The sequence below is a fragment of the Planococcus citri genome, chromosome 1 (assembly GCF_950023065.1).
Source record: "Planococcus citri chromosome 1, ihPlaCitr1.1, whole genome shotgun sequence".
In the NCBI taxonomy this organism is placed as follows: Eukaryota; Metazoa; Arthropoda; class Insecta; order Hemiptera; family Pseudococcidae; genus Planococcus; species Planococcus citri.
In genome coordinates this window covers 90439710-90463308 of record NC_088677.1, presented here as the reverse complement: position 1 = coordinate 90463308, position 23599 = coordinate 90439710, and the positions used below count along the sequence as shown (strand labels likewise).

Sequence of the window (23599 nt, the reverse complement as noted above, 5' to 3'; positions counted from 1 at the left end):
CAAAAATGCTCTTCAGCTTAAAAGCTCTGGATCCCAAGTAATCGAAGTGAATTAATTCTTGGACAAATATTCGTCAAAATAACAGGTATCCGGCTCGAGTATATGTATTCGCCGGGTACCCAGGTAATCTATGAGAAGTGCAATGTAGCAGTTGGCACGTAATGTACCCGCACTCCGCACATCTCCCTGCCACTTCAGTACCCGTACCCGAAAACGTTCGGGTTTGAAGCCCTGATTTTTAATGAAAAACTTTCTTAGGGGTACCAGATATTTCTGTCCACCCTGTACGTGTAACGAGTATACTTAACTTACGTCGAGTACATTTGTTTTTAATCAAAAATGTGTTTTTGTTTTTGTTGTTACGCTTATATACCGTACTTGCCACTTGGATACTCGTTATTGTTGGGTTCAAGTACCTTTACCCACAGTGGAAGGAAAATAAAAACGGACAGAAGGTTGACGTAAAGATTTTTATATACCGACTAAAAATAAAAGGGAAAACAGTAGAACAATTAAAATAGGTGTCGACACGATACATAGAATTATATTCAAAATTGCATCAAGTAGATAATTAAGTACGTACGATACTACACGCTATTAAATAGATTCGGGTATGGAATAAATCGAAAATTTTGATTAACATCGTAAAAACGAAATGCTTTCAAAACAATAATAGGTAAATAAATTAGGTATACCTAGGTAACGCAAATGCAATGTAAAACTGCAGAATTCTTAATACAATAATAATCACAATTCGTTCAACGCGGTAATGCGTATGTATATGTAATTATTAATTAATTATTCGAATATTCAAATATTTAAGAAATCTCAAAGATTTGACTGTAAACGAGGTAAAAGTGAAATCGAAACAAACAGATAAAAACAAACATAGGTAAAACTTACACATCTAAAACAAAAATTAAATAAATAAACTTGTTCGCAGGAATGAATGAATGATGAATGAAATTGTATACTTATGACGGTGGTAACTGAAAATGTAGGGGAAGTAAATTCGCACCAACAAGTACTAAATTTGCTTCAAATGGTTTCTGCTCACTTTGATAGTAACAGCACCACGAACAGTTCGAAGTAATTTTATTACTTCGTTCGTTTCCAAGTTTTGAACGTTCTTCGAATTTATCTGCGAAATCGAACGAAAATATTTTAGGTACAAAACGCACAAGGTTAGTAAAAGTAAAACATAATAGGTAGGTAGGTAGGTAGGTACTAGGTAGGTAGGTATCACACATCAGCTCGCAATTCGAAAAAAAAAACTGAACGCGAACTGAACCACCACTTCGTAAGTCTAGATAATACGTAGGTAGGATAGGTACCAGGTATAGGCTTGTTATTACGTTACCTCCAAAATTTGATCTCCTACTCTCAAACGACCATCACTCGCTGCAACACTATTCGCGTGAATTGCACTAATTACGCTGGTATTGTTTTCATAACTCAGACTAAATCCTAGTCGACTATTCCAATTTCTTTGTAACTGAACGACGATCGTCTGAAATGTTGAAAATGGTGCGTTCATTCGATTAACTACATATATTCGTAGGTACCATGGTATAGCTTAATTCCTATTGTCTACAGCCTATACATATACATAATGTAGATGTGCGTCCATCAAGTTGGATACCTGCTTGAAAAAAGCGTAATTTACCTCTGACGTAGCGTCCATACGCTGCAAATTAGAAACCGATTCTGTCTGCGAATCTAGAACGACGCCTTTCCACTTTAACAATCCTTTATTATCGGATGTAGGAATGGATGAAAGTTCAGACTGGGCGAAGGTGTCATCCGAATTCTACGAAAGAAACAAAATACATTTACAATAAGTACATGGAAGTATCTACGAAGAAAGTATTCATCTAGGTCGATACACGGAACTGGTGACTTAATGACCACAACCACGAATAAGTACGCTTACGACGAGTAATAACTCATTTTTAGAATATTGACGGATCTAAAACGATCTGGGTACCTATTAGTATACATAACCCAGGTGAAAGAAAACCATTGGTTTTTAAAACCATTAGGTAAATTGGGACAAAACCAATCATATTACCTATGTTAACATAGGTAATATGATTGGTTTTGTCCGAATTTACCTATTGGTTTTAAAAACCAATGGTTTTCTTTCACCTGGGAATATATAAATATGAACGGTGCCCATTTACGAGTACATATACGTATAGCCTAAACTCATCTATAGTTCGAGATTAACAAATATTATTATTATTATTATTATTTTTCATTTTATTTATTTATTATTATTATTTTTTGTACGTTAAGCTCTTTTTTGTGTACACAGCACCACATAAGTAGGAATTTGAATTCAATACCCACCAAAGTTGTACGAAAAAACTCATATTTTTAACACTCGAAAAACAAGCATCGAAACAAGACATCGCTAGACGTAGGTATACTTGATAAGTTAAGCACTTGAGCGGTGTGAGTACTCACTCGAGTGAGTATCGAACAGATAGGTAGGTTTGAGAAGCGAGAACTCAGTCGTAGATTAGATAAAAACCGAATAACGCGTCTAAACACACGTTTGAGTGTTTGAGATTTGAAAACTAATCGAGGCCGAGGCCGGATTAGATAAGAGTACCTACCAATATCATACGTACACGTGCTTAACAACTGCAGCTATACGTTATGCGCTTACGAGTAGGTAAGACTGAGTAATTATCAAGTTTGCGACGTACTTTTGCGGATAAACCAGGCACATTTATGGAATGGTAAGCAGGATCGCTGTGTTGAAAACTGATTTTGTCTCCGTGAATATCTAAAGCTGGTAGGCTTACTGGTTCGTCGGCGATCTCCGCGAGATTTTCATTCGGAAGGTAATCGTTTTGCATTCTCTTGGAAATCGAACTTGTTTTTTGAGCTGCACAAAGAAAGGGCGAAGATATATTAGGTAATTAGGTAGGTACGTATAAAAGACAGGTTGAAAAATCAACTAATACGTTCCGTTTGCCGTACCCGTAGTTACGACTTACGAGTATACATCTCTCAATGAAAAAAATCACTCACAAACTAAAGTGGAAAATGCTCCTTCGAAAAGACCGGCTTCATCATCATTATCATCGTCGTAGACGTCGTCGTCGTCGTAAACATGATTAGACTGCTCTTCCGATTGCATTTTTGATATCGCATCATTTTCATCGATATTACTCGTATTTCTCGTATTCTCGCTTTCGACTTTCAATTTTTTCACAGCCAAAGTATTCAACATGTCGACAGCTTCTTTCCTACATAAAATACAGACACAAGAAATTTCATAAGATCGGAAGGGTCGAATGTCGGCTTATGATGTTATAAAAGACCACCTATTGGGTAGTACTCGATCGCATCGGTTCAAGTTAGGTACCTACATACCTTAACCTTACACTTATGTAAGTATTTATTTACCTCAAAGTTTTATTATTATCTTCAAAATGACTAGAACTAAGCGAGGTTAACGAAGACGATAGAGTTTCACGACGAAGTCTCAGACTAACTTCGTCGCCGCAGTCTCTTAGGAATTTCACAGCTTCTTGATGACTCATTTCGCCAATTTCTCTGTTATTCACCTTCAAACGGACAATTTAAAAAAAATATCATTACTTATTAGTTATCTACAAACACTCAAATCCAAATGATACGAGTCGTTAGGTAGATATAGAAATATATTATACTCGTTGCAGTTCATTCAAAGGAAAAAGGTGCCTGACCGGCAAATGCTATCTCGTAGGTACTTATATAGGTAGATTGTAGGAACCAAAAGTGTAATTTTTCAAAAGGATTAGGTAAACTTGATCGAAGCTATGTAACCGAAGAGTCACCTAGTGTTATACAATTTGTATAGGCAACTTAGCCTAGTTCAGCTTTTCTGCAGTTTTCAAATCATCGCAATATAAAAAGAAATAAAATAAAATCGAACTTATGACGAGGTGAGGCTGGGGCAGTACTCCTATTTTCAGTGATTTTCGATTTGATTAAAAAATACATTAGCCAATGAAAAGGACACGTATATCGAACCTGCCTGATCACGATTTTGATAGGTACCGTAGGTACGAGTACAAGTATACCTACATTGTAAAAATACGGCGTACTTCAGTTACGAAGCCGTAAAAACTCGCATTAGTGATTATATTGATTAAGGTAGGCGCCTACTAAAGGTCGAGGCACTACATTCAATGCAGTAAAGTAAGCACGTAAAGGCTATATGGTAAAGGTCTTCAGAGATATGGATGCAAAATTACGAATGACCAGTATCATAAAACACATAACTGGATTTCATGTACAAAAAAAAAAAGAAGGTCGGCCATGTTAAAGGAAAATGGAACTGAGGTCCTCATTCTCTATACCGCAAAAAATGAAGATTATCGACTACCTACCTACGTGTCTTGTAAATTTTACGCGTCTGGAATAGTAATTTAATTTTTTTTGGACGTCGCTATAAAATCGACTAATTTTAAACTTTTCCTTTCATCAAATACTAACGGTCCAAATGTGAATGAGTACCTAGTGCTTTTTTTCTATTTAAGGGGGGGGGGGGTTCAATTTTTGCAGAGGGGACACCGAAATGGAATTAGGTATTAGAGGAATTTCGATCATCCAACTCGCGATAAATTTACAGAGATACTCGTAGGTATGTGGATGTGCCTTCACCGCGAATAATTGCAAGTAATTACGTACGAGTACCTCTACCCACCTCTACCTGTCTACAAGTATTAATTCAATACATTTACAGCGTATATATGTGTTTATATACGCAGAGGTAGGTAGAGGTACATTAGACGAATTAAGCACTGCACACGAGCAAGTAGCGTGAAGGATATCGCAGGCTATAAACTTACGCTGATAATTTGATCGCCGGGTTTAATTCTGCCGTCGCAAATAGCTGGTTTCTTGACTAAAGCACGAACGATATGACTACGAAGACCATCTTCGTCTTTTCTAAGTGTGAAACCCAAACTACCGTTGATTTTTTTCATTTTAATCTCGAATTCCTGAAAAAATCAAAAAACACCGTGGTTTAGCAATCGCAGAATCACTATCGTCAGACTACGAGTAGTCGAGTATCGAGTAGGTACCTATAAAAACAGATGTAAGAATCGAGGAGAGGAACGCAGCCAACGTAGGTAAAGGTATGTTATAGGTAAGAATATTTTCAATCAATTGAAGGAAAGAATTCGTGCGATAGGTAGGTACGCTCGGTAGATTTATTTTTCATTAGGTGGAAGTGGTGTTTGAAAGCGAAATGTGAAAAATCAATTTTTCTACCCGTACCTACATATAACAATAAGTATCTGAATTCTGAATGGGCGTCGTTATAAGACGAGTCAACATTCGTATCTGTAGGTATCTAAGTGTAGCGACTGACTTGTTCGTCAATAAGAACACAACACAACAGAGACTGGCGATGTCAGTATGTACTTATGTAGTGGGTATTTAGGTACCTACTCGTAAATTAAGGACTTACTCTGTGCTGTACGCAGCAATCGTACGTCATCGGAGTAAAATTCGAAAACATTTGACTAGAAGATACCGGCTTCTTCGTGGAAAACTGTTGCAAACGACACACGATCAGTGTAACGGCGTTATCCAATTTACGTAATATTTGCAACGCTTCCTGCACATAAATAAGTGTACAAAAGTATAAGCGCGTGTAAGTACGAGTACGAGTACAGAGTACTTGCAATTTGTATTCGATAACGAAAATAGGTACTCGTATGCAAATCTAAATCAGTCGAGTTAGGTTAAGTGGACTGCTTTCTGTCCTCAGTAACTTTATTTGTACCTACATATTTGTAGGTACATATGTACCAATATATTCCGATATTCCATATACTCATCATACTGTGAGGGCCGTGGCCAGCCATACGCGTACCTATAATATAAGTAGTTATTTCGGGTTTGCAGTGTGCTCAGAAACACGTATCGAGCACCGCAGAAAACCACACGGGAAATAATCGATTGGATCTCATCAGGTCTGAGCAGATCCGAGATCCAAACATTCGCCAGATTCATAAGGTCCGATCATTTTCCTATGGGAAATGGGAGTACGTAGGTAGGTACACGATTGGTTGTTGGATTGTACTGACAACATTCCATCACTCGTAGGCATTAATTAAGGTATTCCGCGTTTCGAGCTTATATATTTTCAACAAAAAGCTTTCTTCAGAGTGCTCGATATTCGATAACTAGGTACTCATATATATTTCTGAGGATGCTGTACTTTAAAAACCCTTCGAAGCAATGTGATGGTAAAAAAATAAACCTCGCCGTAGGCGAAGGTACCTACACAGGTAGGTGCTCGTAAGTTGGGTATTTGCGACAGTGTGAGAAATTCGAATTTAGCAAACGATGAACGGTGTTAAATGAAGAAATTCAACTTACAAAAGTGGATAAATGTGTTAAAGCGTTTCCATTAGCGGATAATATAATATCACCTTCTTGCAATAGACCAGACTGCGAAGCGGCTTCCAAAGGAAACAGTTGCTTGATGAAAATGAAACCGTCGTATTCCAAAACGCTAAATCCTAATCCGCAACTTCCTTTACGTAAATTGACTTCGAAAATCGAATCTGTTAAGCGAAGAAAAAGGTGAAAAAGATGATGCAATTGCAAAGGCAAATCCGCCAATCGAAAACCAAATAGCCTATTGAAAACGACACGTAAGATAAGAATGGTACCCCTAACGTAATTTTCTAGGATTTGAATTTTGATTTGAACACAAAGTTCAGCTCAGCCTTCAAGTTGTCAAAAGGAAGATACATACGAGTATGTACCACCAATCGCAGAAAAGAAGGCCGGCAAAAAAAAAACAGCAGACGAAACGACACGTACCTTTGTTAACGTCAATGACGAGTTTGCGTTGGTTGAAATTAAACAACTGGTGGATATCGGCGTTCGTACCATCGCGATCGTCGCCGGAATAATCGTCGTCGATGAAGGCTTTATCGTCGACGATGTAATCATCGTGGAAACTGCAGGTCTTATCTAACGAATTGCTGCGATGTATTTCGTTGAAGCTTTTCTCCATTTCGTAAGAAACGGCCTTGTCTGTGGCGGCCAATTCCAGCATTTTGGCTGCGGCGTTTGCGTTGAGACGGAGACGACTATCGGCGACGTTGACTAGATTATGCCACGGCGCGAAAAGTCTGCCCATCGTCACGCTATGTTTCGAACCCAAACACTCTTCGGATTTACTTCTTCGAGGTCTGCGCGCATTTTTCAAGCATTTGCTAGGTCTTTGACTGATGCTAGCGCCCATAATTTTCACAGCCACGGCTTAGCCAGCGCATCATATTTCTCGAGAATCGAGTTCATCAGCGCAGTAGCCAGTTGTCCATTAAGCGCACGTACTCGTATTAAGCGATTTCACCTGAAACAGGGTGAGAAAACACGACACGAATTAATTTCAGCTAAGTAGGTACTTATATAGGTAGTATTAGGTACCTAATCTACATAAATATGTATCATCGTTTAGAGAGGTGATTGGACGTTTTATAGGGTGTATCGTGGGCTGATTTGTTTGACTCTTTCTTCATTCGATTGATTCGATTAAAAAAAGACACGCCTTTGCAACTTTTCCACGTAGGAAAATAGGTAGGTACCTATCTTACATCGGAATTAGATGGACCACAAAAATGAAGTGAGACAAAACCGCGGAGGCGATCGACCGCGAGTATTCCACTAATAAGCGATAAGAACTCGAGTCTCAAACTCGCCCCATATAGGTACCTATATACCTACTAACGACACTCGTATACTCATGTACCTATACCAGAGTGAATAAGTATTTTCACACTACATACGTTAATGTAGGTACCGTATTCTTATTCTTTGAAAGATCTAGTTTACCAAACTGACTGACCAACGAGCGTGGAATTACTCGTACATACATAATGCGAGACCAAGTCTGCTGTCTGTTTATTAGGTAGTAGCCTACTAGGTATAGTCATTCGAAGTAAAGGCAGAGCATATAGCATAGCATAGCATAGCATAGCATACTTGAGCTATATAATCATCACGTAGGTACCCAAGTACCTGGCTCCAGTTGAACTGCGCTGCGCTGCGCTGAGCGCAAGTTGAATGAAAGTAAAATTAGCTAGGTACCTGAGAATCACGCGTACGAATGTACCTACATTCATACCTCACCTTGGTAACTTTTACAACACTGTAAACTGTACCTATAGTGTACTGTATACATTACAGTAATTTCAAGAGCAAAGGTACGCTCCACTCTAACTTATCTACCGTCAAGTGCCCAGAGCCCAGAGCCCAGATGTACTCTTCTATACGTAGGTATATGAATATGATTTAGAATGCGTGAGATCAGTGAGAAAAATGTGCGCTCGGACGGCGTTAATTCTAGCAGAAATAATAAACACATGTACTCGTAGGTAGAGGTACATCCTCGTATAACGCGACGAGTAGAAAGCGAAACATGTTAAAATTAACAAACCATTAACCAAAAAAGAATACTTATCTATAGGTGCGTACTGCTTAGCCCCTACTGCCTAGTGCCTACAGCTAGGTTAGGGTACTAGGTAGTCATTTAACACATATAGGTATGTACTCGTATGTACCATACAAGTCAAAAATTCGAAGAAAAAGAAAATTAGCCAAAAACTTGTAAAATTTTTGCAACACGTAATAATACACGAAAAATTGGCACTACCGTATTTCAAAATTGTATTCGCCCTGTTTCGAAAAATGGTGGATATTTTTGCAAGTTTGGGCATAATTGACGAGTAGTACGTACGAGTATTTTTCAAAACAAGAATTCGCCCCGAGGCCCGAGGGTATACCCTAAAAGTGGTCTAGGATTTCGATGGCATTCGGCAACGGCAAAGGTCGATGCGGAATCTCGAATAACCGCTTTTGAACTATAGGTCATTGTTCCCGGAGCCGGTTGAGTATAGAGGGCAAGAGCGAAAAAACCACGCTTTTTATCGAAATCTTCCTTCCAGAGACACCTTCGGAGCTGAAATTTTTCCTGCACTACTTTCAACTCAAAATGAAAGTCTCCTCACTGAACTTGGCCAAAATCCTCTGATTTTTTATTTTCGTGATCCACAGTGGAGTGAAAAAAATCACATATCTACTTATCGTGGATTTTGACGAAAATTTAGTATGGAAATTTATACCTACTTTGAACGTCGTGAAACTACCGAGAAAAATTTTGAGCCTTTTAGGTGCTCAGGAAACTGAGCCAGGCGTTCTCGAAGCAGGATCATTTTTGAGTAGCGATTTGAGTTTATAAACTTGCCCAATGCCCGACGGCCTTTTCGATTGATCCTCTGCAGAATCGAAACGAAGAAGAAGAAGAAGAAAGAGAATCGAATCGAATCGATTGATATTGAAGATGGCAGGTAGGTATCCGTACCGTTCAGGTCATTCCTTTCGTGTGACATTGGAAAGAGTATGGTGTATGGTATCAGGTATACCAAGACCAAGATTCACCAACCTCGTAGGTATTTTCACGATTGAAAAACAAACGATCGATGAAAGGTCGACTGTCGAGGTGACAACGCGACGGGACGGTGGCGATCGATGAAGAAAACATTTTTGGTTTTCGTGACAAACAAAATGAAATATCTACCTATAATGACGACTCGATAATACTTCTGTTTCGAAAAATATACGCTAGAATTTCAAATTCCTGTTTAAGTAGGTAGATATCCTTCTCTTGCAACCTGAAATTTGTCTACGAATCGAGTGAAGACCCATCTCCCCCACCCCCACCCCACCAGCACCGACCATCACGCACAAAACCGAGGCTACGAATAAATTAGTTTAGTTTGATAATTTTTTCTATCGTTAATCCTAATCGTTATTCACTCGTTTACGTATAGGTAGAGGTATACTGTTCTACTGTTACTTTTACTCTACCTATACCTATTCTACCCAACATTCCAGACTATGGCAATGGCACTCCACCGCACCGCACCGCACCGCACCTCATAGCATCGCACGAATGCAGGTATACATAAATATTATAGTCTCGAGTTCGTTAGAGGTTTTTGTCATCAGACGACGTTTTTTGTATAGGTACCTATACTTTTTTTCACTCGTAATTTTCTAAATAAAAACTGTCATTATCGGTGATTTGGTTTTCTCAACATCCTAGGGTCACGTCGTATACAATCGCTCATTCTATACTCGATCAAAACAGAACCCGAAACCGTGCCTGTTTTCAAAAATATCTAACGATAACACGATAGGATAAGGTGTTAAGCGAGCTTTTCTGACATTTGATTAGCGAATAGAGAAGCTCTGACGTTGGTTGATGCTGACGCTGACGCAGACGCGACCTTGTGTTCGAAATTTGAAAATATCGCAAGCTCGAGGAGAATGAAGAAAAATGTAAACGAGCTTTCATTCGATTTTTTGACTAGGTAGTCAAAACGTCATTATCTCGATGGGAACTGAAGCGGCAGCCATGGCACATTGGTCATCACTCATCAGTCATGGCTCCGTGTGGCCAGCCCCGACCATGTGGGGGTGGGGGTCGAAAATAGTGCCAATCGTTTGTGCTTCGTTTGTGCACGTTTGTGCACTAATTACTTTCGTTTGTGCTCACCCCCTTCATGGCGTATTTGAAGGGAGCCTTGGTCGGGGCTGGGGACACGCAGCCCCGACCATGAGGGGGAGGGGGTCGAAAATAGTGCCAATCGTTTGTGCTTCGTTTGTGCACGTTTGTGCACCAATTGGTTTCGTTTGTGCTCGCTCCCCTACAAAGTTGAAATGGTCGTGGCTGGGGACATGCTAATAGGGGGAGCCCATAGGAAGAGCTTTAGAGGAATGAAAACCATACACATCGTTTGTGCTTTTGATGCTGAGGATTGTGCACTCATCAAATTGACCCATTGCGTTCGTTTTGTTATACTTGTAATTAAAAGCGTAATTATTCTTGGTCGGGGCTGGGGACACGCAGCCCCGACCATGAGAGGGAGAGGGTCGAAAATAGTGCAAATCGTTTGTGCTTCGTTTGTGCACGTTTGTGCTCACTCCCCTACAAAGTTGAAATGGAAGGGGGCTGGAGACACGGGGGTGAAATGGGAATTTTGAGAAAAATAACTATCAATGAGTAGGGTATCGTTTCCATATGATTCGATACCGCTGAGCACGAATATGACCTCAGATTTACTGCTACACTCACCTACCCCTCTCTAGAGCCCCTCAGCCTCCCTCAATTTTCACGATTTTCGAAATAAAGTTTTTTTGATGACATTGGTGTCGTTTTCATATGATTCGATACCGCTGAGCACGAATATGACCTGAGATGTTCTGCTACACTTGCCTACTCCTCTCCAGAGCCCCTCAGCGTATACCTAGGTATGCGTTTAACAAAATACATGCTTAGGTATTCCAGGAGATCAGTACAGAAGTAAATTTTTGATCACTTTGCAAATGGTACAAAAATTGAAAAAAAAACAATCTTCCAAAGAGAAAAATTCGTGGAACTATATAAACCAAATTCAATGCAATACTTCATTACGAGCAAAAAGTCCCTCCTCAAAGAGAACTTATTTTTAATACCCTATCCTGATTTTTTTGCATCGGTCCCCACCAACCCAACCTGTTTTTGGATAAAATGACCCGATTGTATTTTCATGTTTTCTGTCCACCTGGGCAATTGCCATCAAAATCCAAGAACAGTTTTTTGATTCTACTCATTTACTGAGTGGCTAGAAACTTCCAAATATGTAGCTTCTTTTTGAGTTAATTAGTGGTTTGAAAATTTTGTCTTCTGAAACCAACATCATCAAAATAACTATTTTAAAAATCGTGAAAATTGAGGGAGGCTGAGGGGCTCTAGAGAGGGGTAGGTGAGTGTAGCAGTAAATCTGAGGTCATATTCGTGCTCAGCGGTATCGAATCATATGGAAACGATACCCTACTCATTGATAGTTATTTTTCTCAAAATTCCCATTTCACCCCCGTGTCTCCAGCCCCCTTCCATTTCAACTTTGTAGGGGAGTGAGCACAAACGTGCACAAACGAAGCACAAACGATTTGCACTATTTTCGACCCTCTCCCTCTCATGGTCGGGGCTGCGTGTCCCCAGCCCCGACCAAGAATAATTACGCTTTTAATTACAAGTATAACAAAACGAACGCAATGGGTCAATTTGATGAGTGCACAATCCTCAGCATCAAAAGCACAAACGATGTGTATGGTTTTCATTCCTCTAAAGCTCTTCCTATGGGCTCCCCCTATTAGCATGTCCCCAGCCCCGACCATTTCAACTTTGTAGGGGAGCGAGCACAAACGAAACCAATTGGTGCACAAACGTGCACAAACGAAGCACAAACGATTGGCACTATTTTCGACCCCCTCCCCCTCATGGTCGGGGCTGCGTGTCCCCAGCCCCGACCATTTCCACTTTGTAGGGGAGCAAGCACAAACGAAACCAATTGGTGCACAAACGTGCACACACGAAGCACAAACGATTGACACTAATTTCAACCCCCTCCCCCTCATGGTCGGGGCTGCGTGTCCCCAGCCCCGACCAAGGCTCCCTTCAAATACGCCATGAAGGGGGTGAGCACAAACGAAAGTAATTAGTGCACAAACGTGCACAAACGAAGCACAAACGATTGGCACTATTTTCGACCCCCACCCCCACATGGTCGGGGCTGGCCACACGGAGCCATCAGTCATCACCATCTCATCGTCTCGACTTATTGCAAGCCGAGAAGTTGGTGGAGTTCCTTTTGGTCCTCCGTGCATCTGCTCAGCTGATATCACGAATCTTCTCATCTCAGGCGGTGCAATTCCCGAATTCCGGATACCGGTGCTTAATTACGAGTAGGTATACTCGATAGGCATTTGACGTTGTTTAGTCTGAAGTAGAATGGGCACAATGCGTTGTGCGTACGATATAGGTATTGTTTAGAGCTCGTAACAACTAAACGTAAGAATAGGTACTCGTACATATACTCGTCGTAAGAAACACATAAGGTAAAGTACCAGTTATGGATAGGTTTTTTCAACAATTTTTTTTGGGCCCAATTTTGAACCTTTTTCCAATCTGATGGTTTGTATGTGTAAAGTGAAGCTTTCTGCACAAAATATATGAAAAACAATTTTTTTTATCGAAACCTCTATTTTACAGAGCCATCCAAAAAACCCTCAAATTATCCGCAACCGGACTTCGGGCCCGGTTGCGGATAATTCAACCATTTCTTATGAAAAAAAATACACGCGTTGAATACACCCTAAACTATCATGCTATCTTGTCCGAACAGAAAAAAAATTTTTTGGTTCCAAGTTTTTCAAGAAAAAAAAAAGTACCAATTGAGGATAGAAAAATCCATTATCCGTAACCGGGCCCCATCTGGAATAAGTTCAAATTTGGTGCTATTTTGCTATAAAACGTGTTTTATTGTAATTAAGAACAATCAAGGCTATGAAAACGTAAAAAAAAAAAAAAAAAAAATATCAAGAAAAAATTGTTTTTAGAACACTTAAATAAGTGAGTAAATCAGCATACTCTATGATGAACATCAAATTTCAACTGGCCATAGCGCCCAAATGCGTCTATTTTCTCTAAATTGATCGATAAAATGAAAGCCCGGTTGAGGATAGGTCTGAACTAAAAAATTTGGGGCCCGGTTGCGGATAGGTCCCGCTTGAGGATAGAAATTTTTTTTTCAAATTTAGAAAAAAAATTACCCGAAATACAGTCTACACCATAAATAAGTAATGTTTAAGCCACACTAGTTCTCCAAATTTGAAAACATGCTCAATTATCACACATTTTATACCTCATCAAATAAGTATGTACCAATGTGACTAAACATTCGCGAAAAATTTTGAAACCCTCAAAAACGGATTCTTTGACTTATTTACTATCAGAATAGTCCATCAACCGCAAAAAATAACAAATTTATTTACTTTTTTCCATTTTTTCAAAATTTTACAAAATGAAACACCTCGAAAATCACCGAAAATTTTGCACTTTTATTTCAGAATTTTTTTATTAGGACTTCGGAGTTGAGAATCACGATGTAAAGCTGTACACATGTTAACCTGATGACAAAGAAAAAGATATCATTTTTTTTTTTTTTTTTTTGGTCACATAGAGCGCCACAAAATGATTATCCATTACTGGTGTCGATATCCGCAACTGGTACTTTACCTTACAAACGCGTACCTAAGCCCGAAAGCGAGCAAGGGGATAGGAAATGTGCTAGGCTATTTTTGACCAACGCATCAATGGACTTCAATTGTGAAAACATCAATTTTTGACACCCCGGGCCGCACCATGCTATTCGCATTCGCGTGTTTGTAAACGTAATTAATCGATTTATAAACAAAAGCAACGCAATGCAACGCAACATCGCAAGTTTACAACCAGCAAACAAATAACAATTTCAATTCTTCGAAAGTTGGAACGCAAAACGCAAAACGCAGCGGTAGCCGGTAGATCTGATAGACGTACGCCTTTCGATATACATACGTGCGATCAAATAAATTTAATTTAGGCTTAGCTTAGGCAGGCTAAATTGAAACAGCAACACAGCATCCGCTGGAACGAATCTACGTATGTAGGTAGCTAGGTACTCGTTAGTAGGTATACTTGAACTTGAAATTCTAAACACGATTCTCTTATCTACATAGGTAGGTAGATGATGAATTGACGACATTACGATTACGATTACGATGGAATTTCGGTAATTTGAACGATGCAAGGAGCATTTTCGTCTTGCAAAGTTGAAATAGATTCGTATACCTATTCTCGTATTCTCTTGACTCGCGGTCACCGTACGATGGTTTTCTGGTTTCTTTTCGAGCGACGAGGCGATGATACCACAACCACAAATTTTCACCCGGTCGACTCGACTCGGACTTTTCAGATTCGGATGCTTGGCATTCCAGCTCGAATACGCCATTCACCATCACCATCACCATTCGTCGAGTACAACAGTACAACATCGAGAAGCTGAAGATGGGGAAAAAATACGGTTTATAATTTGTACGTACGGGATGGAGTATGTAGGTACTCGTAGTAGAGCGTCATAAAACCGGTTGGCAAACGCGTCGCGATGCGGCGCGGCGGCGCATAATCAAACAATAGAACTATGCTTCGCGTATATCCGCGCTTTTCGCCCATAAAAAAATCTCGTTCATTGCTCGCAGTCGCAGTCGCAGTCGCAGTCACTTCGGCGTGAAACCATTTACGCGCGAATATTTGACAAAGACGAGGACGAGACGATGGCGGCGCAGCGGGGCGCGGCGTGGGTTGGTTTACTTTCGTTTCGTTCTGTACCATTTTATGATTTCATGCCTTTATTGCCTTGTACATTGTATACGTACGAGTACCTATAGATGTGTACCAGGTATGTAGTACGAGTACCGTAGTACCTAGACCTACTGCGCCTATTGCCATAGCCATATACTCGTAGCATTAGCATCGCGTAGGAAACCCACCCACCCACGTCCCTCGTACGGGTCGAGTACATACCCGTAAGCTAGTACTCCAACCTACAAGGTAGGTATGTACTTATGTAGATGTACATATTATGGAAGTATTTGGTATAGATGCGCACGTAGATATAGGGTACCGCACCACTGTTCAATGTCTGTTGCCAGTTGCTGGTTGCCACGGTCCGACTTCACTTCCGGTAATGGGAAGCGTACTCGTAGTTATTTGATTTATGCCATACCATGCACCATGCTATGAAACACACATTCTGTCGCGGACTGTATGTACTACTGGAAGGTTGCAAGTAGGAACTGGAAGCATTCGCAGTGAAACTGAACGATCGGCGACTCAGTCGGCATGCAGCCACCTACTACCCTTTCATCTTCGACTGCCGACAGCCAAGTGCGTCAAGTGCGACCTGCGACGAGCACACATAGGCCTACTGAGGCTGAAGCTGAAGCTCCGACGCGATGTGGATGTATTGTAGACGTAGAGGTACACAATACACATTCACATACCATACCGATACCGATACCACATATGTGTACAATTACCCGTTACATCCGGTCTTTCTCGCGTTCACGTCAGCATTATACGGGTCTGCGTCTGTCGTCTGTGTCTTCGACAATAAGTTTCACGTTTATAGTATGCTCTCGTATATAAATGATCACATTGATCATTGATCAGTAGGGATTGCCTGGTAGCGATCGATCTCACTTCTCACTACACTTTTACGCAACCATTCGCATATTTCTACGTCAACAATTACGAGTACACCACACATCTGCGAGTAAGTACCTACGTATTTTTCGCGATCCAATTTTGATTTTTCAATAACTCCGTACGCTGGACGGATTATGAAGCGGGCAGATCAGATTGATGATGGAGTGATGGACTAATGGACGAGTACCTACACCTCTACCTACCAAGTAAACACCTTTACAACGAGAAGAGGTGCCTGGTTAGATGGTTCACTTGACTTCACTCGACTTCACTCGAAGACCAACAACGTTGCAACGTACAATGAACCAACATCAACAATACAGAATCGAGAACCGGAGAACCGAATCACGAATCACGAATCACGATGCATGGCACTGCTACTGCACTACTGCTATAGTGCTAACCGCCAATCCGCCATCCGGATCCGGAACACGCTCGACGCTTCCCTCGATACGAATCGCTTCGCTGAACACGAGCTTCAGTTTCAGCTTACCTTACCCACCTATCCACAATATCTGGCTGTGGCTAGAGCTACCTTTACTACTCCGTTTTCCGTATCTATCAAGCTCGAATGCTCGATTGAAGGCTCGGGCTCGACAAGCGACTAAAACTTGGACAGAAAGAATTGTCTCGTCACAGCTACGAGTATATTCGTGCATTAGTCTTAGTTGACAGACAGACAGACAGACAGACAGACAGACAGACAGACAGACAGACAGACAGACAGTCGGCCAGCTACACCTCCAAGAGCACTTCCGCAGAAAATCATCGATTCGAATTAATTTCTTCGTTCCCATTTTTAGATTTTTCCTCGTCATTTTTTGCAAGTACGAGTATCCTCTATCGACAATGTTTCATAGGGCATATTAACTAGTTACCTATTGGCTATTATTACCTTCAGTGGGAATTGGGAAACGGGAAACGCCAAAAGGAAGTATACCCTCTTGGCCACCCATCGAGAGCTACAGATTCTAGCGACGAATGTAGACCTACATTCGATCGGCCAACTCACAACTCACCACCACCTACATGGTACTCATATGCAGTACTCCTCATTACCTTATACATAGGTAGGTATCTATCAATATAGAACAGAGTTGCATCAAACATTCAACGTGTACACGTGTACGGTACGATGTAATAAACAATGGGCAATGGGTTGACACTTGACAGGCACCTTGACTGCGAAACAATTTGATGATACTGTACGTTTACGTAAGTACGTACGCGTTGCGCACTGGTACAGATACGAATATTTTTGTATTTTAGATAGGTACCTACGTATTAGTACAATCGAATCAACATAACAATGAATGATTACTAATTAGCAATTACCTGGCGAGAATGTAAATCAGCACCATTTTAAATAGGTAATAGGTAGACAGAGACGCTAATGACTGAAATACTCGTATAAATACCCTCGCGGAAAAAAAATAGTACTTTTTGAATAGTAGTTTTCAAGTAGTAGTTTTTTAACGGAGTAAAAAATACTACTTAAAAACTACTACTTTTGAAGTAGTAGTAGTAGTAGTACTTGGCTTAATTTACTACTAGTTTCGAAGTAAGTACTACTCCAGAACTATACGAATGCAAATTGCAAACTAACATAACAACTCCTGAAATACTTATAATTATTCAAAAATAAAAGTTCACTTGTACTTCGAAGATCTAAAGATTGTACTTTGACTTTGAAGGAAAGATTCTTCCTGAATCCTTATATAGGATTTGTGACATAACTCATCTAAGAGTAGGAATGTATACTATTTTTGAAGTAGTACTCCGGAAGTACTACTTTTTGGAAGTTAAAATTACTACTTCCACCCTACTACTTCAAAACTACTACTTACAAAGTAGTATTTTTAACTAGTTTTCAGAAAAAGTAGTAGTTTTCAAGTAGTAGTTTTTCAAAAAGTACTAATATTTTTCAAAAACTACTATTTTTTTTCCGTGAGGGTACGTAGTACAATATGTAGCATAGGTAAGAGCCGAGATGGACGTACCGAATCGTAACTCTCCATATTTTACGTATGGCGTATGGTAGGTAGAGGTGCCAACTACTACGTATTAGTGCGTAACCCATAAAACCAATTCGTCTTTAACAAGTGCAAAACATTTGCAATTTGGATATCTACGAGGAAGTAATACCTAAAAGTAGTTAGAGATACGTATGATGAATCATACGAGTAGTTCGAAGCATTGCTAGGCTCGATACATAAATGCAGTTTAAGCCGAAGAAAGGTATAATATTTTTACTGTCTCATCAGTCCAACGAAAATACCGAAAGAAAAGAATACGAGTATAACTAAGTAAGGTAAGTATGGTAGTACTCTCGAAGATGATCTATAAGGTGATCGTGAGCATCAAACTTTACACCTACTACATAGTTATTTGCATGGGGTATTTCTACATACTAGATATAAAACGATCATAAAAATACATTCGCGTGACCTCTTCATCAACGACCTAGGTACAGCTATAGGTACCCTACCTACGCTACGTACAAGTCTGACAAAGTTAAATATTAGGTATTGCGGTTTCCGCAGTTGATCGAAATAGTTACCTACCTGCGAATGCGATTCATTCGTATCGATGCGAATTGCGAATTGCGAACCGACCCAAAATCAATAGGTAGGTATTGGGTGTAGGTACTTTGTAGAGAAGGTAGCCCAAGTCCAGTGGCCACTGTCCAGTACCTTGATACGAGTAGATAGCCAGATAGGTACGTATCAGTTGAGCTGCATCTAAATGCATCGACAATGGTACTAATTTAGTTTACGTGCTCATTTTTCTTCTTCGTCAGCCAGTCACTAGTCAGCTACATGCGTAAGTATGCAAAACACCAACACACCCGTAGACGAGGTACACACTACACAGACACACACCGATACACCGCGCCAAGTTTAAATTACGAGTACCTATCTAGTAATATTCGGTGGAAAATGGAAAAAAGTGACAATTTTTCGCGAATCTATACAATGTAACGTTATTCGAATCAACTTACGTTAGCGTACGAGTGAATAGTGAATACCTACGACGATAGTGGTAGTGGGCAAAAAAGGAAAAGTACGAGTACCACCACCGACCACGTAAACGCGATAATTGACAAACGGTTTTAATTGTAACGAACACGTACGCGAGAAACAATATCAGGTACCTAAAGCGAGTAGCGACAGCGAGTGACTAAACTAAAATACCCGAAATACCGGCGAAAAATACAACGATTCGTCGGGTGAAACTTGGCGAACTGAAACTGAATTGGCAATTGGAATTCCGCCATTCCGCGACCGCGATCCATCATCGACCTCATCGACAGACACAGACACGAGTACCATCATCACGACCGTCACCGGCTTCGACTTCGACAAAAACATAAAACTAACGAGTAACGAATAACGTTTTAACGTTAACGTTCCTCTTGCACGCTTGTGGTAGTCGTTGCCATAGGCTGTTTTACTGCGTTAATCCCCACTCTTTACATTTTTCTTCTCTCCCCCTCTCTCTCTCTCTCTCTCTTTTTTTTACAAATAACTTACTCGCTGTTTACTATTACTACATTACTAATACTAACCACTACAATCGCACAAAAAACATTACTTTACCGAGTTACCACGTTTGTCTGTAACTCTCGATGTTGATTGATAATATTTACGTTTTACGTTTCTATATGGGTCTGGTCTAGGTGTCCCTCTACCACCTCTCCACCTTCCCATCAACTTACCTATTCACTACTTCCAAGTGCAAGTATGACTGTATGACATATTACATACTACATACATAGGTACGTATGTAGAACTATTGGTTCAATTTCAATTGAAACCATAGAAAATTATTTCAACGTTATTGGCCGACTCATTTTTCGCTAAAAAGTATGAATCGACTAAAAGATTTTTCCGGATGTATTCGTACGCGTCCACGTAGGTAGATGTACCTAGACCTATATGTACGTGAATCAGATAGAATGTAATAAGACATCCCGCAATTTGCTTTCAAAATTTTAAATTTGGACATTTTCTTCCGATTTTCCTCCTTTTTGTATAATTTTTTTCATTTTCACTCTGCAGCTTTTCAAATGACCATGCGTAATGCGTGCAGTACATAGGTAAAAACAGGTACATATCTAAATAAACGTATAATACACCACTAAACCGAAAGAATAATTATTCGCACTTTAGCGTTTCTTAAAATATGTAGGAAGAGGTACCTATGTATACGTTTTACGCACCTACGACTGGCAACAGTCGTTCTGCAACCTTGACCTAATGTATTCACCAATAAGGTACCTGCAAATCGATGGAATGAGACGTAAAAATCGTTTATCTATTAATTTTTTTCAATTCCTTATGCAAATAAAAAACATACCTATACGTATTTTCGATGATTAACAAAACAAAATAATAATAATAATAATAATAAAAACTGCACAAAACTGATCGGAGATACAGTTTAGGTACTTGTTTTTTCATTTTTAATTTTTTTTTTTTTTTTGACACTTAACAGTTGAAAGTTCTTTACAGAAATAATGATAATATATTTTTGGTATTGTTAGTAACTCTTTGTTTTGAAAATCATATCTACAAAAAAAAAAAAAAAAAAAAAAAAGGACAACGTTGCATAGGAGGCAAAGTCTGTTCTAAACAAATAGTCCAGTCATTTTAGCAAAATTTTTAGTCGAACCTCGAGAAAATTAGGGGCAAGCTGAATTTTACATTAATTTGTTCAGATTGGTCTCTAAAACAACCCATCAAAAGTTGCACCCCGCAACTTGACCGCTACCCCCGCAAGAGGTCATTAACCTTTGCCGAAACATGTTTTTCGGCTTTATCGCCGAAATGAAGGGTCCTAGAGGGAAAATGTTGAATAAATATTATTCTACGTTAAATTTCCTATTACCATGACCAGTTCAGTTTTTCCCAAAATGGCGATTTCACCCTTACTAAGGAGAGGGTAAAGTTGTCAATTTTATGAAAATTGTTTTTAAAAATGCAAATCGACAATGTAGAACGTGAACTCGGTTCAGGGTACACTCGAAAATATTTTGACCAAAGTTGCACACCGCAACTTGTATGCTACCCCCGCAAGAGGTCATTAACCTTTGTCAATCTACGTTTTTTGGCAATTTAACCGAAATGAAGGGTCGAAGGGGAAAAAGTGATTGAACTAAAATTGTTCTACGTTAAATTTCCTATAAGCATGACCAGTTCAGCTTTTCCCAAAATGGTGATTTCACGCTTACTGAGGGGGGAGAGGTGTAAAGTTGTCAATTTTATGAAAATTGTCTTAAAAAATGAAAATTGACAATTTGAAACGTGAACTCGATTCAAGGTACATTCGAAAATATTTTGACCAAAGTTGCACACCGCAACTTGTCCGTCCCCCCCCCCACCGCAAGAAATCATTAACCTTTGTTAATCTACGTTTTTCGGCTATACCGCCGAAATGAAGGGTCGGAGGGAAAAAAGTAATTGAACTAAAATTATTCTAAGTCAAATTTCCTATAAGCATGACCAGTTCAGTTGTTTGCGTAATCATAATTTCAGCCTTACAGTGGAAGTGTTTCAAATTGAAAAAAGTAATTAAAAAACTGATTTTGCTTTTTTGATAAATACCTAGATAGGTGTCACTTGAACATTTTAAAAATTTGAAAAAATTCGTAAAAAATATTCTAAAAAACAAAAATTTGATGAAATTATAATTTTTCAAACTGAAAAGATGATACTTAGGAATAAAACGACACCTAGCATTAGAAATTTTTTTAAAAAGTACATTGAATAGGTACCTATAAAACATTGAAAAAAATCAAGAAATTGATTTAGGTAATTTTTTGGTAAGTTCTGCCTAAAAAAAATTTTAAAATCCCAAAAACATCTCTAAAAATCAAAAACACCAGAAAATCATGTTTTAAATGGTTAAGAGTTAAAACTTGATTAAATAGCAGAAAAATGTGTTGAAAAGTAAGGGTACTAGGTATCAGAGGGTGAAGGAGGGAGGTGGGTTCAAGTCCAGCTGATTAGTCAAAATGAAAAAATAAACCAATATTTGAATTCAGTCTCATTGAGATGGTCACAGACAACATGTCATTTCACTTTCAAATTTTGACCGAATATTAGAGACCCTTTGCGCTCTTCCAGGGTTGTAAAGATTCCACTGGTATGGCTGCCCAGGTGACCAATGTAAGGTAATGATTATAATTTGTAATAAAGATTTATCGAGGGGAATCAAATAAACTCACTTCAATTTTGTTTTTCTAAACACCATTCTTGACCTCTTGAATTGATAGGTTGTGGTTTCAAAGGATTCGAGAGACTCCATCGAATTTTTAAAATTTTTTGTTTTGGAATAATTTGTATCAAAGAATAAAAGGTTCATTATCTTGGTGTAACTTTCGATTTGGTACCTAATTTGAAAACATATTTTCAAATTCGTTTGGTTCAAATCCAAACTTTTCTCCGATGAGGTTTTTTGAAAAAATAAGTGAATGAACAGCAGTTCGCGAACGAATCAACATAAAAAGCTACGATTTTTGGCTTACAGCCTATTTTCGAACAAAAAAATTAATTGGGAGGCATTTTGAGTCATTTTGAGTGTCCTAGGAAATTTTTGACATTTTTAGTTTTCAAAATAGAAAAGAAAACTTTTATCCCTCCGACCCTTCATTTCGGCAGTATAGCCGAAAAACGTAGATTAACAAAGGTTAATGATTTCTTGCGGTGGGGGGGGGGTGACGGACAAGTTGCGGTGTGCAACTTTGGTCAAAATATTTTCGAATGTACCTTGAATCGAGTTCACGTTTCAAATTGTCAATTTTCATTTTTTAAAACAATTTTCATAAAATTGACAACTTTACACCTCTTCCTCCCTTAGTAAGCGTGAAATCACCATTTTGGGAAAAGCTGAACTGGTCATGCTTATAGGAAATTTAACGTAGAACAATTTTAGTTCAATCACTTTTTCCCCTTCGACCCTTCATTTCGGTTAAATTGCCAAAAAACGTAGATTGACAAAGGTTAATGACCTCTTGCGGGGGTAACATACAAGTTGCGGTGTGCAACTTTGGTCAAAATATTTTCGAGTGTACCCTGAACCGAGTTCACGTTCTAAATTGTCGATTTTCATTTTTTAAAACAATTTTCATAAAATTGACAACTTTACCCTCTCCTTAGTAAGGGTGAAATCGCCATTTTGGGAAAAACTGAACTGGTCATGGTAATAGGAAATTTAACGTAGAATATTTATTCAACATTTTCCCTCTAGGACCCTTCATTTCGGCGATAAAGCCGAAAAACATGTTTCGGCAAAGGTTAATGACCTCTTGCGGGGGTAGCGGTCAAGTTGCGGGGTGCAACTTTTGATGGGTTGTTTTAGAGACCAATCTGAACAAATTAATGTAAAATTCAGCTTGCCGCTAATTTTCTCGAGGTTCGACTAAAAATTTTGCTAAAA

General features: G+C 39.2%; 1 protein-coding gene across 2 annotated transcripts in view; it reads right to left on the bottom strand.

Moving 5' to 3' along the window:
- Positions 1-456: 456 nt before the first annotated feature.
- LOC135840945 (uncharacterized) overlaps positions 457-23599 on the bottom strand; it is a 31494-nt gene continuing 8351 nt past the window's right edge. Inside the window, exons 1-11 of one of the 2 annotated variants that reach the window (XM_065357706.1) lie at positions 18724-19608; positions 6844-7381; positions 6394-6581; positions 5477-5626; positions 4851-5003; positions 3421-3581; positions 3043-3260; positions 2715-2896; positions 1667-1810; positions 1361-1510; positions 457-1141 (exon numbers count right to left, since the gene is read on the bottom strand). In XM_065357706.1, coding sequence (XP_065213778.1) covers positions 1028-1141; positions 1361-1510; positions 1667-1810; positions 2715-2896; positions 3043-3260; positions 3421-3581; positions 4851-5003; positions 5477-5626; positions 6394-6581; positions 6844-7270 — 1887 coding nt within the window. In that variant the 5' untranslated portion in view covers positions 7271-7381; positions 18724-19608 and the 3' untranslated portion in view covers positions 457-1027. Of the gene's footprint in view, positions 1142-1360; positions 1511-1666; positions 1811-2714; positions 2897-3042; positions 3261-3420; positions 3582-4850; positions 5004-5476; positions 5627-6393; positions 6582-6843; positions 7382-18723; positions 19609-23599 lie in introns of those variants that run through there. The other variant, XM_065357714.1, reaches the window with a different exon arrangement.